We start from the raw sequence: 16,560 nt of genomic DNA, 5'->3' as shown, positions 1-16,560 counted from the left end.
GGAAGTCCCATAGGGTGAGGCACAATTGGCCCAGCGTCGTCCGAGTTTGGCGTCATTGTAAATAAGAATTTGTTCTTAACTGACTTGCCTAGTTAAAAAATATATATTATGTATAAATAAAACGCCAATATCACACGATCTTCTGTGCCATAAAGTGTCAGACCTCTTGGAAGAGGCCATGACATGTTAACATACAGGAAGGCTACTATCAACGTACACAGAGGAAGAAGCACATGTTCATCTGTCTATAGAAATCAACAGAAGACAAAGGAAACCAAGAGCAGCGGAGATGACTCTCTTTACAGTACAGTTTTTATTAGCCAGGAAATAAATTATATTTTAAAAAAGCAGAGTCACGAACAAAAAAAATAAAGATAATGCAGCACATCAAAGAAGTTGAGCCCAAAAGCCAGAATACTCCCATTCAAAATGTACAGCATTATATATTTTTTTCTCAAAGTAGGGACACACATTCATCTGGTAATGTTATGATCAGTAAAACCGAGTTTTTACACAAGGCTCCGGATATGCAAGTAGGGAAGGAGAGGAAGAGATACATGTCTTATGATTACCCATCTGTCTACCATCATCACAACCACACTTAAAACTGAAGCAAGATGTCAGTCTAGTCTCTTGACAAAATAAGACCTGCTCTACCTGACATTTCTGTGCAGAGAGAAAAACATGAATTATTACAACAAAAGTTGAGTTTAAGTCCTAGTTTAATACTGTTCATTTGTTGTTACTCATAAAGTGGCATAAATTGTAATCTTAAAACATTGCTGAACATGGCAAAAATCCAGAGAAGCGCTAAGTGTATCAGCATGAGTTACATTAAGTACATTACATTACTCTGATAACATATCTTAAGAAGAATGCACTAATTGTAAGTCACTCTGGATAAGAGTGTCTGCTAAATTATTAAAATGTAATATCACTTTGCCTACATTCCAAATGACACCTTATATAGTGCAGTACTTTTGACCAGAGCCATATTGGCCCTGGTCCAACAGTAGTACACGAAATAGGGTGTCCTTTGAGACACACTCTTCTTCTCCAGGTTGTTTTGATGCAACAACTACAGCAGTGATGCATAACCATTAACGTCAGATTCCAGGGAAGGAAGACATGAAAACAACAATGGTACTAAAACCTGTCTACCTGCTGGACACAATGTCATTCAGTGGACGATATAACTGCATAAACTGTCAATGATGATATTAACACACTTTTTATTCACAAAGCGCTGATATCCTTCAGAGTAACTGTTCAAAAGTTGAACTAGTCAGTCTGTTGAGAAATGTAACTAGCTCATGTGGAGAGCCTCTTATTGCCAACAGTTTACAGGTAGTAGAGGAATTATCCACACATTACATTACCTGATAGAATAAACAATTAACTATTTTGGCAATAGTCAGTGTGTGTGTACGTGTGTTTCTCATAGGTGTCCTCCACTGTAGAACGGTGGACTATACAGTACTGGGTAGATATGTAGTGTGTATGAATGAAGCATGGTAGGATGAAGTAAAGCCATGGCATCATGCCCAAACAATTCATAACTGCTAACTCCCAAGTAACGTTACCCTCGTATGACAATCACTTTGTCTTGAGGTGTCTAAATTAATTCCAATGTGGTTGCATTCAATTCAGAGTGATAGAAAACAGGAAATTGCTACCTAGCTTACATCCCAAATAGCACCATATTCCCTACATAGTGCACAACTTTTGAGTAGAGGCCTATTGGTCCTGGTAAAAACTAGTGCACTATATAGGGAATAGGGTGCGCAATTTCATTTCCCACACTATAACATTATCCCAATCCCAATAGTAAAACTCAAACAAAAAAGAGTCAAAGAGGGATAGTGTTATTAAGTCGTCTCATACATTTCATCATGTAACATTAATAAGTGGCTATGTACACCTAGTATCCCGCTACAGACCGGACCTATTTATCAAACACTAGCATACAATCTCATACAAACAAACCACATTGATACAAATTAAATAAATAAACAAGTCAACAACACACGGCCCCAACACTTTCCTAGTTCTTCCATCCTCACCCCTCCCTACTCCCCACTTATATACTGCAACACACAATCTTCTGTAAAAGGTGGGGTACATTAATAGCAACACTGCAGTGCCATTGCTTTAGCAACATGACCTCTCACCACAGGAAGTGCTCCAGCAGTTGGGGCTCTCTAGATATTGCACTGGAGGGATTTTACTATTCTATATATAGGGAGAATATAAACTACTTGTTCCTATATAGGAAACAAATGACTTTTCCCTTTATAGGGAATTTAAAACTACTTTTTGCCCCCAAAAGTATTTATTAATATTTTTTAAATGTAACCTTTATTTAACTAGGCAAGTCACTTAAGAACAAATTCTTATTTACAATGACGGCCTAGGAACAGTGGGTTAACTGCCTTGTTCAGGGGCAGAACGACAGATTTGATCCAGCAACCTTTCGGGTTACTGGCCCAGCGCACTAACCACTAGGCTACCTGCCACCCTAATACAGTACCTAGGGAATATGGTGGCATTTGGGAAGAAACCTGGGTCATGAACAGTCATGACACCCGCACATGGTCTGACAACACCTGTCATGTCCTGCACTGGCTATGGGTGGGGGAGAAGGAAGAGGAGAGGTATAGGAGAATCAAAGATCGCTAGAGAGCTTTGTGACGTCGATCGATTGGACGACGCTGTGCAGCATTTACAAACGATACACACAACAACAACACACAAGTGTTCACAAAAATAAAGATGAGCATTGAGAAGGAGAATGAAAGTGATATATAAAACCATTCAGACACACTGACCTACAAGATAGGAAACAGAAAAGTGATGATGTTCTCGTTTGTTCTCACTCTGCGACTGGCTGCTACGTGATGAGCCACACCCCTCTCTGAGGGGTGTGGCAGTTGGGGGGGGTGGAGCTGGAGGGAAAAGTGACACACACACACACACACACACACACACGTGACGGGACCTCAGATGATTGCAAGACTTCCACAGAGCAGCAAGCTGTCAAGGTGCAGACACACATATACACACACACACACACACACACACAGTACATTTGGCAAAATACACTCCTCAATATCCACTCCATAATGATAGACTACTAGTCCATTAGTCCTCCTGTCTGTCTGTCTCTGTGCGGACTGCGTAAGGAGGGTAAGGCAGGGAGAGTTTGTTTATTTAATAACGTCACTACTGTGATACTGAGACTGTCAGTCAGCCCCACTGTACTCCTCCTCCTGGCCCCCAGGTGGCGCCACAGTCTGAAGAGTACACCATCTATCTCAAACAACTAACTGGCCTGCCCCTCCCCTCCCCCCTCCGGCCGCAGAGAGACATCCTCCTTCCTCTTCTTCTGAAACAACCACTGCTCCCTCCCTCTTCTTCCTGTTTCCTCTTCCTCCTGCAGCAGTGAGGATCCAGCCAGGTCAAGCAGTAGGTAGGTAGGTAAGTAGGTGGTTCCAGTCCAGGTAAGTGGGTTCTATGCCATGTAGATAAAGGTGTTGATGTCAGTCTCGTCCCGTTTGATGTATTTGTGTTCGATGAGCCACTCGATCTGTTCCTTAATCATCTTCTTCTGGGGCAGGAACATGTTCTTAAGGATCTCTACCAGCTCTGTCTGTAGCTGGGCGTTACTGATCCTCTTCCTCATCTTCATAATCTGGATGATGGCCTCCTGGAGAGGGGTGGGTGGGTCAAACAACGTACAGCATTATATCTTTACTCAACGTTGCGCCACACATTCAACTGGTATGGTTATGATTTTCACTCTTGGCTTACAGGCTGGAAGGAAGTAGTGCGCCATTTAAGTCTGGGGGGAAAAAAAGTGCTAAAACTTCAGGTTTCTCAAGTTGTACCTTTTAAATGTGTAACATTACCTGGGTTCTTAATATTCTCAGCTGGACAATGCCCTCGTTCTCCTCCTCTCTCATTCGCTCCGTGGTCAGCTGCAATCGACCAATCAGATTAATCTTGCCTCTTTTCTGGACCTTGGAGTTTTTACTAAGAAACAGAGACTAAAGAACTCAATATCTCATCAGAAATCACACCTTAAACTGCTCCGCAACATTCCATCCGGGTCCTCAGTAGGAAATCATGACAATATAGCTTTCATCAACATTCAAACTTCCCCAAAATGAATGATGAGTTAGAAAACATACAGTTACATTAACTAAATAGAACATGAATCAATATGGTAAGCCAACAGCAGTTGCAGTGAGGTGCAAATAAGGTTGCAAAACGCCCATCTTTCCCAAAATCCCAGGTTTTGCACAAATTCCAGAGATTCCTGGAATCAGGATGGAAAAAGCAGGAAAATCTGGAATACTTCAATTAGTCATTTTTTGAAAACGTGGGAATTTGTGGCAAGTTACCAGAATTTTGTAACGCTAGGTACATTCAATGCCTTTATTTAGCTCTGGGGGCTAACACAGTGTTGTGGGTTCAAAGCTAGTGTTGTCGCTACGTACATGAGAGAAAAGTCCTGGTTGACGTAGAACAGGGTGCTGTCTGTGAAGTCTTTAGGGGAGGAGACTGAAGGCTCATAGGACAACACCTGCCTCTTCAGTTTAGGAAATGCTACCAGAGACTAGAGACAGAGAAGAGACAGCAGAGAGAGGGAAAGAAAGAGGTCATTTGTTTGTTCTCTCAGTCTCTTCTTTGTGTATGAACTGCGTTTATATTGGGATGTGTGCTTTAATTTTTCAATCCCAGAGAGTGTGTGTGTGTTACCCAGAGTGTGCGTCGTAGCTCAGCATCAGGCAGCTCGGTAGCCAATTTAAGGTTCTCAAAGCTGATTCGCTCCCGCGGCCGCTGGTTCCAGGCGAATAGCACAGCCAGCTGAAAGGTCGTGACCTCAAGGTCATAATGACCCATTTCATTCTTGAAGGTGATCTAAACATACATGCACGCACACACACACACGCACGGGGAGAGGAGGGAGATTACTATTCCGTTGGACATGAGGTGATAGTCGTTTTTCCACGGATTATGTGAGTGTGTGTGCACCGTGTCTGTCTGTCTCTCTCTTTCTGTGTGTGTGTGTGTGTGTGTGTGTGTGTGTGTGTATCTTCCCACTCACAATGCCATTGGACATGAGGTGGTGCCAGTGTAGTTTCCTCCCGCTGTGGTTCCTCTTGTAGAAGTCTTCTACCTCTGGGATCAGATCCTCCAGCTCAGTAGGCAGAGATACAAACACCTTCTCACTGCTCCTCGACCACGCCCCCGCATTCAGGATCTTTATATTCACACTGTCAGCTGGAGAGAGAGAGAGAGAGAAAAGGATCGGGGAGAGAGACAAACAGAGGGAGGAAAGAGTATTAGTGCATTACTATGGTACACCAGCAGGAAGAGTATGGAGGCCGTGGTTAATAATCACACAAGCTCAAGCCATAGGTCTGTGTGTTTGTTACCTCGTAGAGCGAGTGTGCGTTACCTGGTAGAGCCAGCTTGTTGTGTTTGTGCATCTCCTTGAAGACCTGGTTGAGATCGTCCGATACTTTAATGTCCTGGAACATCCTGGCCAGCTTATTCACATAGTCTGCAGGCATCCCCACCTCCTACAAACACACACGACCCAGGGGAAAAAACACAATCAAAAGGGGGTATAGAGAGAGAGAAAGAGTCTGTGTGTGTGTGTTTTTACCCTGAGCCACTCCACCATGTTCTCTTCTATCTCGCTGTCGGCTGAGATGTCCAGGATCAGTCTTCTGGTCAGGTGGGCTTTATGGTACCTCATAAACACATCCTTATTCTGAACATACTTCAACACCAGCAACTGGGGGGGGGGGGAGAAGAGAAGAGAGAAAGAACACATCCTTATTCTGGACATACTTCAATACCAGCAACTAGAGAGAGGAGGGAGGGAGAGAAAACACATCCTTATTCTGAACATACTTCAATACCAGCAACTAGAGAGAGGAGGGAGGGAGAGAAAACACATCCTTATTCTGAACATACTTCAATACCAGCAGCTAGAAGAGTTCGGGATAAACAGGATACAAGACTACGGCTGCATCCTAATTCTACACCCTTCTCGTCATGGATTTCACAACAGCCAATGTTTACACCAATCCAATGCTTTAAATCCATGACTAAGCGTTTGAGAATGGGGGCTCATTCTACAGTACTAGGGTAGAGTCTTCACCACTTCTTTGAGTTTGAGTTCTATCTCCTCTGAGGTGAGTTTCTTGCTCAGGGTGGTTTTCCTCAGCAGCATGTCACAGTAGTTAGCTAGCAGCTCTGGACACTTCGACTCTGGCTGGGTTTTCAGACCTACCCTGTAGAGAGACACACATATGAATAGTACACATAGAAATATAATTACTAAAAGAGGCATCTACATTCAAGTCAATGGAGGCATCCGATTCTTCACCCTTTCTCCGAAGTCTACACGTGCACACTTTCTTGCGTGAATTTGACAATAATGGAAACTACCTCCAGCCAATTGTTCCACAAATCATATGCTTTTAAATCCATGATCGGGAGTGTGAAAATGCACCCTCAGGAAAAGGGTGGAGAATCGGGATGCAGCTAAAGTTCCGTGATGGGTGGACCAGCAGACATACTGACCCAAAACCAAGGAATATAATATAAACATAAAACCCAGGTTTGTCTTACCCTTTCTGTTTGAGGGGCAGCTCCAGTTTAAAGATGGTGGCATCGTTCACTACAGCTTTGTAGGCCTGGAGAGAAACACAGAACTGTCAAACCTCCCGCTCTCCTCTCTTTTTTCTCTCCATCTGCTCCATTCACCATCTTTTCTCTCGCTGCATGTCTCTCCCTCTCATCTCACTTTTTTTCTCCTCCGTCCATCCCTTCTCCTCCCCATCCCCTTTCTCTCTGCTCCTCCATTCAGTCTCCTCTCTTCACCCACTTTTCTCTCGCTGTGTGTGCGTGTGTACCTTGTCTCTGGCAGTGAGGAATCGAGGGTCGTCCTGAAAAGCCTCCTTCACCAGTTTACTGAAACGGTTAAACAACATCAGCAGCTGCTCCACGTACTTCTCAGAGTCCTACACACACAGGAATAAGAAGACAAACATACAGATATACTAGCTGATTTTGAGTGTGTACATGTTTTACTATACTATTTTTTACTAGTACCAGAAGTCCTCACAAGAATAGTAACCAACTCAAATTCAGAAAAGTGAGAACATTTTAGGCATATGAGTTAGGGTTAGGATTAGAATTAGGGTTAAGGATTTTGAATGCGAATCAATTGTTGGTCGCCAAAAAGTCCTCACAAGTATAGTAAGACAGATCTGTGTGTGTGTACATACAGAAGTGATAGTCTCTGCAGCAGCCACCATATCAGCCAGCCCAGCGTTCATGATGTGATCCTCCAGGTCTTTCAGCATGGGCTCTATCCCACTAGGAACCTTATCCATCAGGGAAAACATCAGGTGGAGCTCTGAATGGGGAAGGACATTAACGTCACACAAAGAAGGACCCTCTTCTACAACCGGTCCCAAGGCTGGTGGGTAAAAGTAGTAATGTAACGTGTTACTCACTGTCTGTCTCGTTGCGTTTGATCATGCCGGGACATTCGGCCAGGATGGTTTCTTTAAACGACGTCACCAGAGCGTTCACACAACATTCCATCAGCTGGAGAGAGACATTAGAGACTAACATTGATCTACCTCATCTGTTGACTGTGAATATGAGTTTAAACCAGTCTATACAGACTCATGGGTAAACAGTCTGTCTACTCACTGCTTGGACAGAGTTACATTCACGACGAGTCTCGAGGTATCGAACTGCCCTCTTCTCCTCTTCCCTTAGCTTTGTGTCTGCCTGCAAGACACACACGATCAGTGAATGTATACACACCCACTGAGAAATTGTCACAACAACACACGGACACGCACTCTCTCCAACACACACAGAGAGAGAGAGCAGTCCTTACATATTTCATGTAGTTCTGGACTCCATTCTGCTGTAGGTATGATGGGGCCTGTGTTCTGTAAAACCTCTCAGTTGAGTCCAGGTAGGCCTTCTCAAAGTTATCTCTGTAGATCTGGAGCTTGTCTTCAGGGTTAGAGCACAGGTTGACTACACACACACACACACACACACACACACACACACACACACACACACACACACACACACACACACACACACACACAGTCAACACACCATGCTTCACAAAAACTTGCCATATAAAATATGTGGATGTTTTGCCACTCAGTGTGTATATGTCCTACCGTATGATTCTCGTACTCCTATAACCAGCTGGGAGTCAAATGCCTCTCCCAGCCTCTCAGCGTGAACCAGCTTCATAGCACTGTCCTGAAGACGGCTTTTTATGTTGGAGAAGATCGACTCGTTCCATGTGTCCAACATCAACTAGAAGAGAAGCCGAGGGGGATAGAGAGAGGAAAAGAGAGAGAGTGAGTAAGCAGGATGAGACAATTGATGCATACTATCAAAAAGAAGAGCATTGTCCATCTCTCCCCTCTCTCTTCCTCCTCTCCCCACTCTCATCACCTTGCGTACGATGCTGTCCTCAACGTTAGACTTCTTGTTGCTGCCCTGCTTCCCCATCAGTGTGATCTCCAGCTGACAGAACGGTTTGGGCAGGATGTCACACTGTGTGAAGAACTTCCGCCACTCCACAATGTAGGCCTTCAGTAACGCTGTGTCATCCTGGTGACTCAACACACGCTGCCATGGAAACACAGGTCAGAGGTATGTTGCATAGGTAGAGGTCAGGAGTTTAAGGGTAGCCTCTTGCCTGCAACTGTAATCACTGTACTGGAAAGGTGTGTGTGTGTGTGTACGCATGCATGTGTGTGTGAACAGCACATTCCAAACTCAAATGTGATTTCAACCCTTACCAAAATCTGTAACCCACAGTCCCACTTACATTCTGAGCTTGTTTGATGAAGTCTAGGATGTCTTCTTTGAGGGCCTGGTGGATCTTAGCTGGGCCCTTATCATCCCACAGACACACAGCATGGACGTCTCTGCAACACACAATAATAAGCATAGGGTTTTTGTGTGTGTCTGCGGTGCAGTAGGTGTGTCTGCTTTGCAGTTTTTGGTGTGGTGTGATGCAGTGTGTGTGTCTTACGAGAAGAGGTCAAACCACTGCTGCTTGGTGACAGACTCCTGTCTCAGCAGCTTGAGAACGATGGGCCTCATCAGGTCCCACTTGTCCTCAAACTGCAAGGAGCCTTTATTCTGGAGAGAGATGATGCTACTGTTACTACTCAGGGTCGTATTCATTAGTGCACACTATCGAAAATGTTTTGCAACAGAAAATGAAAACAAGTGTTTATTTTTGTACAATTTCAAGTAGACACATCTGTTTGCTTCTGTTTCGTGCCATATGAATATGACCCTGTACTCACTACTCTCCACCACACTACCCAGTACATAGAACCATTCATTCTGGATAGAGCCAGAGAACGAACACAGTTCATACTTACTAACCCATTACTCAGTAACTTGCTACTGCCTGACGCTGTTCAGAATGAACGCATGTTTAATCGTTTTTTTTAAATTCTATTATTTTAAAACATAACGTTACAATGGTCCAGTTCGCTAAAATAAATTCTGCTTCAACTAAAACCTTAGCTACATTGTCAACAGTGTAGTTGCACCCAACTCTGACCAATCTGTAACAGTCAAGACTGTAATATGTACAGTTAGTTAGCTAGCTAGTAACACTAAACGTTATTGTGCTGGAGAGCTGTCAAACGGAACTATTGTTAGCTTGCCAATTCAGCTGATTGTTCCACCACCTGGACAAGCCTGCTGCATATTCTCTTACAGTTTGATTTGGACAGTTACTACAATGAACTGTGTATGATATTACTGATGAACTGTCAATTTAAAATAGGAAATGTTATGCCGGTGACAACTGTATTGCACGTTAGCCAGATGGCTGGCTCGCTAGTCTTAGCATCCCTTGCTAGCTAACTAGCAAGAAATACATATCTGTTTCCTTAAGTGCAAAAAAACCCTGACAAACAGTGTCCGTTGTCGGGTTTATTTTTAACTCCTTCATTAACTTATTTACATCCAGACTATGGGCATCGGGGCGCTTAATTAAATCTTCAAATCTGGGTAAAATGCTGACGTGAGAGGCTCTTACCTTTAACAAATTAGACGTCGCCATGTTTCCTCCAACTTCTGCCCTCCTCGCGCAATCTCGCGAGTGTGTGGTTGGGGATTAGGTAATGTAGCTTCCTATTTAGCGCAATAAAAATAGACATATAGATAAAAAGGCTAGATATTTTTCCAGTTTCCAGTATTGTGTCATGAAATGTTATCTGCATTTTTTATGTGCTGCCCTTTGCACTTAAGACACAGCACCAAATAGGATTTGGCAGGTGTTGGAAAATAAATACAGTAGGCCACAGTTGCCGTGGCTGGACCAGTGCTAAATTTAGCTTTTGACTGCCATGGAACCACTGAGTTTTATTACAGGTCAGTGCATGGTATGTACAGTAGCTATGTGACTTGAAGACAAGTGAGCAACATAGAGGAGGGATATGGTCCCGTGTGGCTCAGTTGGTAGAGCATGGTGTTTGCAACGCCAGGGTTGTGGGTTCGATTCCCACGGGGGACCAGTACGAAAAAAGAAAAAGAAAGGTATGAAATGTATGTGTTCACTACTGTAAGTCGCTCTGGATAAGAGCGTCTGTTAAATGACTAAAATGTAAAATGGATATGGACCCTGTAATTACCTGGCTGAAATGAAGTAATCACTGATCTAAATACCCCGCCTCCCACAGTTTCACCCACTTTGTACCACCCACTTTCATTCATATGGGCCCTGTTTGAATCCCCACAGCATTCCTCTAACTTTTATACAGAATTCCTCTCCTGTACCAGCCACTTTCATCACTACTATAACACCTATCATCTGAAAGCACTAAGTGATCTTTGCACTTTGATTAGAGAACACTGTTAATCATTCAGCCCAGGTAGCACAGTAGAAATGAAAAAGCCCCAGTCCAGGCAGCACACAGCAGTGTATTCCCCATCCCAGTACCCGACTGTTACAGTGAGGCAACATGGCTGAGAAAGACCCAGAGGGGATTATAGCTACAGACCCCAACGACAATGATGATAGAAAATGCCTTATTATCCGGAAGCTTCTGAAGTTCAACCCTAAAGAAGTGTTTACGTGGTGAGTCTGTGGGGAGAGAAAACTCAACTAGAAAGAGAGTGATGGATGTTATATAAGTGATTATCTGGATCCCATATGGCACCCTATCCTTTATATAGTGCACTACTTTTAACCAGCTCCCTATGGGCTCTGGTCGAAACTAGAGCACTATATAGGGATGAGGTGCCATGTGGGACACATAGTGACGTAGTGGAGGTCTTTCAATGTCCAAGAATGTGTCCACTGTCCAGTAGCCTAGTCTGAGTTGTGTATGTCCCTGGCAGCTAGCATACAGTAGCCTGGACGGAGTTGTGTTGAAACCCTAATGAAGGCTATAGGGCCAAAACATGTTGCTTTCACCAGTAAAGACGCAGCTTAATCAATGTCCACTGTCTTCCAAGAGTTGCTGAATTTCCTCTTCACGTATACCTTTGTCCTAACAGGCAGCTGGTGAAGACAGTTGCTATGGGTCAGGGTTTGGCTGCTCTCATCTGCGGCACAGCAGTTACATCCCAGTACCTGGCTTCAGACTACCACGTGGACGCGCCCATGCTTCAGAGCTTTATGAGCTACACACTGCTCTGCCTCACCTACACCACAGCTCTGCTGTTCAGAACAGGTACACACACACACTCTCAGGCACACCAATGTTCTGCTTTGAAGAACAGGTAGTCTCTCTCTCACACACACACACCACCCCAGGGTGCTCCTCGTCAGAATATTACATCTGTCAACTCTATAAAATGTTCTAACTGTGTAGCAGTGCAATAACCTCCAGGCTACCTTCTCCTAACGTACTGTAGGGGATGGCAATATGTTTCCGATTTTAAAGAAGAGGTGGTGGAAGTATCTCCTAGTAGGCTTCGTGGACGTCGAGGCTAACTACACAGTGGTTAAAGCTTACCAGTACACTACACTCACCAGTATACAGGTCAGAACTACGAGAGGGTGTGTGTGTGTATGTCTTTATGTTTTTGTGTGTGCACGAGCTTGCGTGCCTGCCTGCGGGTCTGTGTGTATGCGTGCGTGTGTGCTGAGTTATGTCCATGGCAAATCAAATCAAATTTTATTGGTCACATACACATGGTTAGCAGATGTTATTGCAAGTGTAGCGAAATGCTTGTGCTTCTAGTTCCGACAGTGCAGCAATATCTAACATGTAATCTAACAATTCCACAATAACTACCTAATACACACAAATCTAACTAAAGGAATGGAATAAGAATATATACATTTAAATATATGGATGAGCAATGATAGAGCGGCATAGGCAAGATGCAGTAGATGGTATAAAATACAGTATATACATATGAGATGAGTAATGCAAGATCTGTGAACATTATTAAAGTGGCATTATTAAAGTGACTAGTGATCCATTTATTAAAGTGGCCAATGATTTCAAGGCTGTATGTAGGCAGCAGCCTCTCTGTTTTAGTGATTGCTGTTTAACAGTCTGATGGCATTGAGATAGAAGCTGTTTTTCAGTGTCTCGTTCCCAGCTTTGATGCACCTGTACTGACCTCGCCTTCTGGATGTACGTGACTATTCTGGTGTGTCTCTCTGTCTTCCAGCTGCTGGACTGTTTTGTGATCCCTGTGTTGATGATACTGTCCTGCTGGTTCCTGAAGACGTGCTACAGACCTGTCCACTACGTCTCTGTGTGTGTCTGTCTGCTGGGGGTGGGGGCCATGGTGGGAGCTGACCTACTGGCTGGACGAGACCTGGGATCCAGTAAGAACCCACTCCATTCATTAATTAATTCATTTAATCTCTGTTCATATCATAATAAATAGTACCATATTGACCTCATCTCTTTCCTCATCCTCCTCTTCTATCTCTCTCCTCTCCTGCCTCTATCCTTTCCTCCCTCTCTCCTAGCCTCAGACGTTCTGCTTGGTGATGGCTTGGTCCTGCTCAGTGCCAGTCTATATGCTGTGTCTAACGTGTGTCAGGAGTACACCGTCAAACACCTCAGCAGAGTGGAGTTCCTAGGCATGGTCGGCCTGTTCGGCACACTCATCAGTGGCATGCAGCTGTAAGTGTGTGTGTGTGCGTGCATGTGTATCTGCATGTGGATGTGTGTGCATGTTCGGGGAGAAGGTAGTAGAATGGGAATGTGGTTGATTTGAGTGATCTGCTGTGTTGCTACAGGGGCGTTCTGGAGCATAACAATGTGGCAAACATCCAATGGGACTGGAGAATCGGTTAGTACCACATAAAATAAAATATACAGGTAACTGCCAAAATTATGGAAACACTTTAGTAAATTAGGGATTCAAAGTATATTGAAAGCAGGTGCTTCCACACAGGTGTGGCCCCTACGTTAATTAAGCAATTACCGTCCCATCATGCTTAAGGTCATGTATAAAAATGCAGTTTCCCATTATTTTGGCTACCATGGCTAGAAGAAGAGATCTCAGTGACTTTGAAAGAGGGGTCTCAAAGGAGCATAGGGGGTTTAAAGGGTGTGTATGTCTCAGTCACCAAATCTCAATCCAATTGAACACTTATGGGAGATTCTGGAGCGGCACCCACACAGTATTTTCCAACAACAAAACAACAAATTATGGAATTTCTCATGGAAGAATGGTGTCGTATCCCTCCTATATAGTTCCAGATGTTTGTAGAATATATTCTAAGGCGCACTGAAGCTGTTGTGGCAGCTCGTAGTGGCTCAACGTCCTATTAAGACACTTTATGTTAGTGTTTCCTTTATTTTGTCAGTTACCTGTATATTTGTTGATATTTTGTATGTTTTTTTATTGAACAGATAGGACAGTGTAAAAGAAGGAAAGTAAGGAGAGGGTTTGTTACAAAGTAGCTGTGGGTCTGGGATTCAGTAGTGTTAACCACTAGACCACCAAAGGCCACCGGTTATTACCTCTCTCTTAGGGTTACAGAAGTAGTGGTGGCAAGGTTACACAGAGTACAGGATGCATGCTGTGTCAGCTTGCAGAAGTACAGTTTCCATAGCTCTTTGCTGCTCTTTATCTTGTGTTTTATGGGAGGTACAACAGTTGATCTTCCTTGTTTATAATAATTTTTGCCCTGTATAATGTCTGTGTTTTTCTGTTCAGGCCTATTGTTCTCTGACTATGCCCAGTGTATGAGTAGAAGATATTAGTACTTTGTTGATTCCAAATTGGGAAATTGTTTTATCACCACAAGCAGCATCAACGATTACACAGACAAGGATCAATAATATTCAGATATGAACACATAATAAAATATTAAAAAGACAGATGCACATTAGGAGCAATAAGAAAAAAATATTAGAAATGCTGTTGTCTGCCAACAATGTTCATTTTATCATGTATAATTATTCTCACCCCAGGCCTGCTGTTTGCTGGCTATGCCCTGTGTATGTACACCCTGTACAGCTGTATGCCTGTAGTGGTCAAGAAGACCAGTGCTACAGCAGTCAACCTCTCCCTGCTCACTGCAGACCTCCTCAGCCTCTTCTGTGGCCTGTTTCTCTTTCAATACACGGTTAGTACAGACACACTGCACACACACTGGGGATAGTAGGTAAAGTAGGTTGAGCCATTTGACAGTTCAGTTACTGATTGTGTTTCTGAATAGATAAAGAGATGAGTTAATAAATGATTTGATGACTCCAATGATGGATGATAGATTGATTGATTGCTGCAGTACTATGTCTGTACTCACTGTAATCTCTTTCAAACTAGTCTAATCTAATCCCTGGGAGATCAAGGAGGCAGTAGTGATAAGAACAGAAACAGAGATAGCAGGATCCATCCCACTAGAGCTGTCCTGATCACAGGACACAGCTGTCCTTATTTTAAAACATCTTAGTCCTGAAGAGAAATCCCATGGTCACCGTGACCCTGTTCAGTGTGTTGATGACTGTTAATGTGTAATCTCATATAGCTCATCTGGTGTGTGTGTAGTTCTCAGGTCTGTATATGGTGTCTCTGGTGATCATCCTGGTGGGCTTCATCGCATTCAACGCCGTGGCAACGACCCCAGACCCTACAGACCCCATCGCCCCCTCTGTGGGCAGGGAGGAGGGCGGTTACGACAACCCTGATGACGTCATCGAAGAGGGTGAACACACAGGGGTGTCATGGAATCAGAGAACACAGAATGAGGAAGTACCGGCAGGGGGACGGATTACCAAGATGTGATCTGATCTACTAGACGAGCACTTCCCAACAGTCTATAGCTGTTAAACTCCTTGTCTCCTTTCTTTCATTTGTACCATTCTAACAAATCTACAGATTCACAGGTGTAATATGTACAGTATAGGTGTGTTGTATTAGTTGTAATATTTGTCCACTAGTTGACTTGGCAGGGAGAATAATACATGTTTTAATCCACATTCATTGTGGGGTGTGTCAAGTTAATGAGTGAGTCTTCATTGATATCAAACCTGGTTGGAGCATAAACCCAATTAAGCAAAATATTTTCACATAAAGAATATTATATGCAGGGCTCAATGCGTGCAACATTACCTAATTAGATTATTATTATTTGAGACAACAAAACAAAAAACACAATCGAAGAATGGGTCCCGCGTTTTTTAATGAAGACAGTTGAAATACTTGATACTGAAATCTTTGGAATGAGGTCGCACGTTGAGTATTTAAACGTCATGTCCTCGCGTTGCTTCGCTCTTCCGGTAGACAGAGAGCTGTCCGTGGTGCTGAAACCGTTATTAACACGCGCACGACATTGTTTACAAACATCGGATCTGATCAGCTCATCAAATCTAAGGACAGAACGTTTGTTTTTCCCGAGCTACTGCTAGTCAAATACTTTATTATAAACAGTTAGCGAACTAATAGTCTGCTTTGTGATTCACTCTATATATGATACTAAACGAGGCACGGAAGCAATGCTACTGAACTGCTTTGGGACAAATAATAATTTACATGTAGACACCTCCGTGCGTTTACAGACAGTTGAGATATAATAAGGTAGACTGCATGCAAATGTTTTTCTTACCCCTCTCCCTCTGTCAATCATCCATCTCTTTCCCTGACTCCTAAACGTTCTAACCAGCTCCACAGTAATGATCGATAGACAGACTACTAGGCTATAGAGCTTGCACAGGCCCCATATGGAAAATAATCATGAAAATCAAATAAGAATATTGTAAAGCAGAAGAACATTATTTGTACAAACATCTAAGAAGTAATCTAACAAGGATCTGGTAAAATGTATGTTTTTCCTTATATGTCAGTGCTGTATTTGTATATGTGTTAACTTATATGCCTTATATAACATACACAATTGAATACATTATTGTGGTGCATTTCCTAAAAAGATATGGTAAGATATATTTGAGACAAAATATATGAATTATGTTCAGAGAATGTAACCTCTACAAAATAAATGTTTTCTTATAGGTTTCACATTGTTTTTTATAAGTCAACATATAAAAACCA

The 16,560-nt window shown here is 43.1% G+C and overlaps 2 protein-coding genes across 2 annotated transcripts; one reads left to right on the top strand and one right to left on the bottom strand.

Moving 5' to 3' along the window:
• Window positions 1-294: 294 nt before the first annotated feature.
• LOC106612887 (cullin-5) lies at window positions 295-10,357 on the bottom strand. The gene is made up of 19 exons (XM_014214507.2): window positions 10,130-10,357; window positions 9,104-9,213; window positions 8,897-8,996; window positions 8,518-8,694; window positions 8,235-8,376; window positions 7,934-8,079; window positions 7,741-7,821; window positions 7,539-7,632; window positions 7,308-7,438; window positions 6,933-7,040; window positions 6,649-6,713; window positions 6,176-6,308; window positions 5,675-5,806; window positions 5,465-5,588; window positions 5,111-5,286; window positions 4,762-4,923; window positions 4,500-4,618; window positions 3,909-4,032; window positions 295-3,706 (listed from the first exon to the last, which is right to left on the bottom strand). The coding sequence occupies exons 1-19, from the start codon at window positions 10,151-10,153 to the stop codon at window positions 3,512-3,514; spliced, it is 2,343 nt and encodes a 780-aa protein (XP_014069982.2). The 5' UTR covers window positions 10,154-10,357; the 3' UTR covers window positions 295-3,511.
• Window positions 10,358-10,632: 275 nt separating this feature from the next.
• On the top strand, window positions 10,633-16,524 carry LOC106612889 (solute carrier family 35 member F2). The gene is made up of 8 exons (XM_014214511.2): window positions 10,633-11,170; window positions 11,593-11,768; window positions 11,953-12,080; window positions 12,721-12,880; window positions 13,028-13,184; window positions 13,301-13,353; window positions 14,484-14,638; window positions 15,061-16,524. The coding sequence occupies exons 1-8, from the start codon at window positions 11,055-11,057 to the stop codon at window positions 15,295-15,297; spliced, it is 1,182 nt and encodes a 393-aa protein (XP_014069986.2). The 5' UTR covers window positions 10,633-11,054; the 3' UTR covers window positions 15,298-16,524.
• Window positions 16,525-16,560: the final 36 nt, after the last annotated feature.

This window comes from Salmo salar, chromosome ssa09 (genome assembly GCF_905237065.1).
Source record: "Salmo salar chromosome ssa09, Ssal_v3.1, whole genome shotgun sequence".
In the NCBI taxonomy this organism is placed as follows: domain Eukaryota; kingdom Metazoa; phylum Chordata; class Actinopteri; order Salmoniformes; family Salmonidae; genus Salmo; species Salmo salar.
Note: the sequence above shows the minus strand (reverse complement) of the source record. Positions and strands in the feature narration are given on the sequence as shown.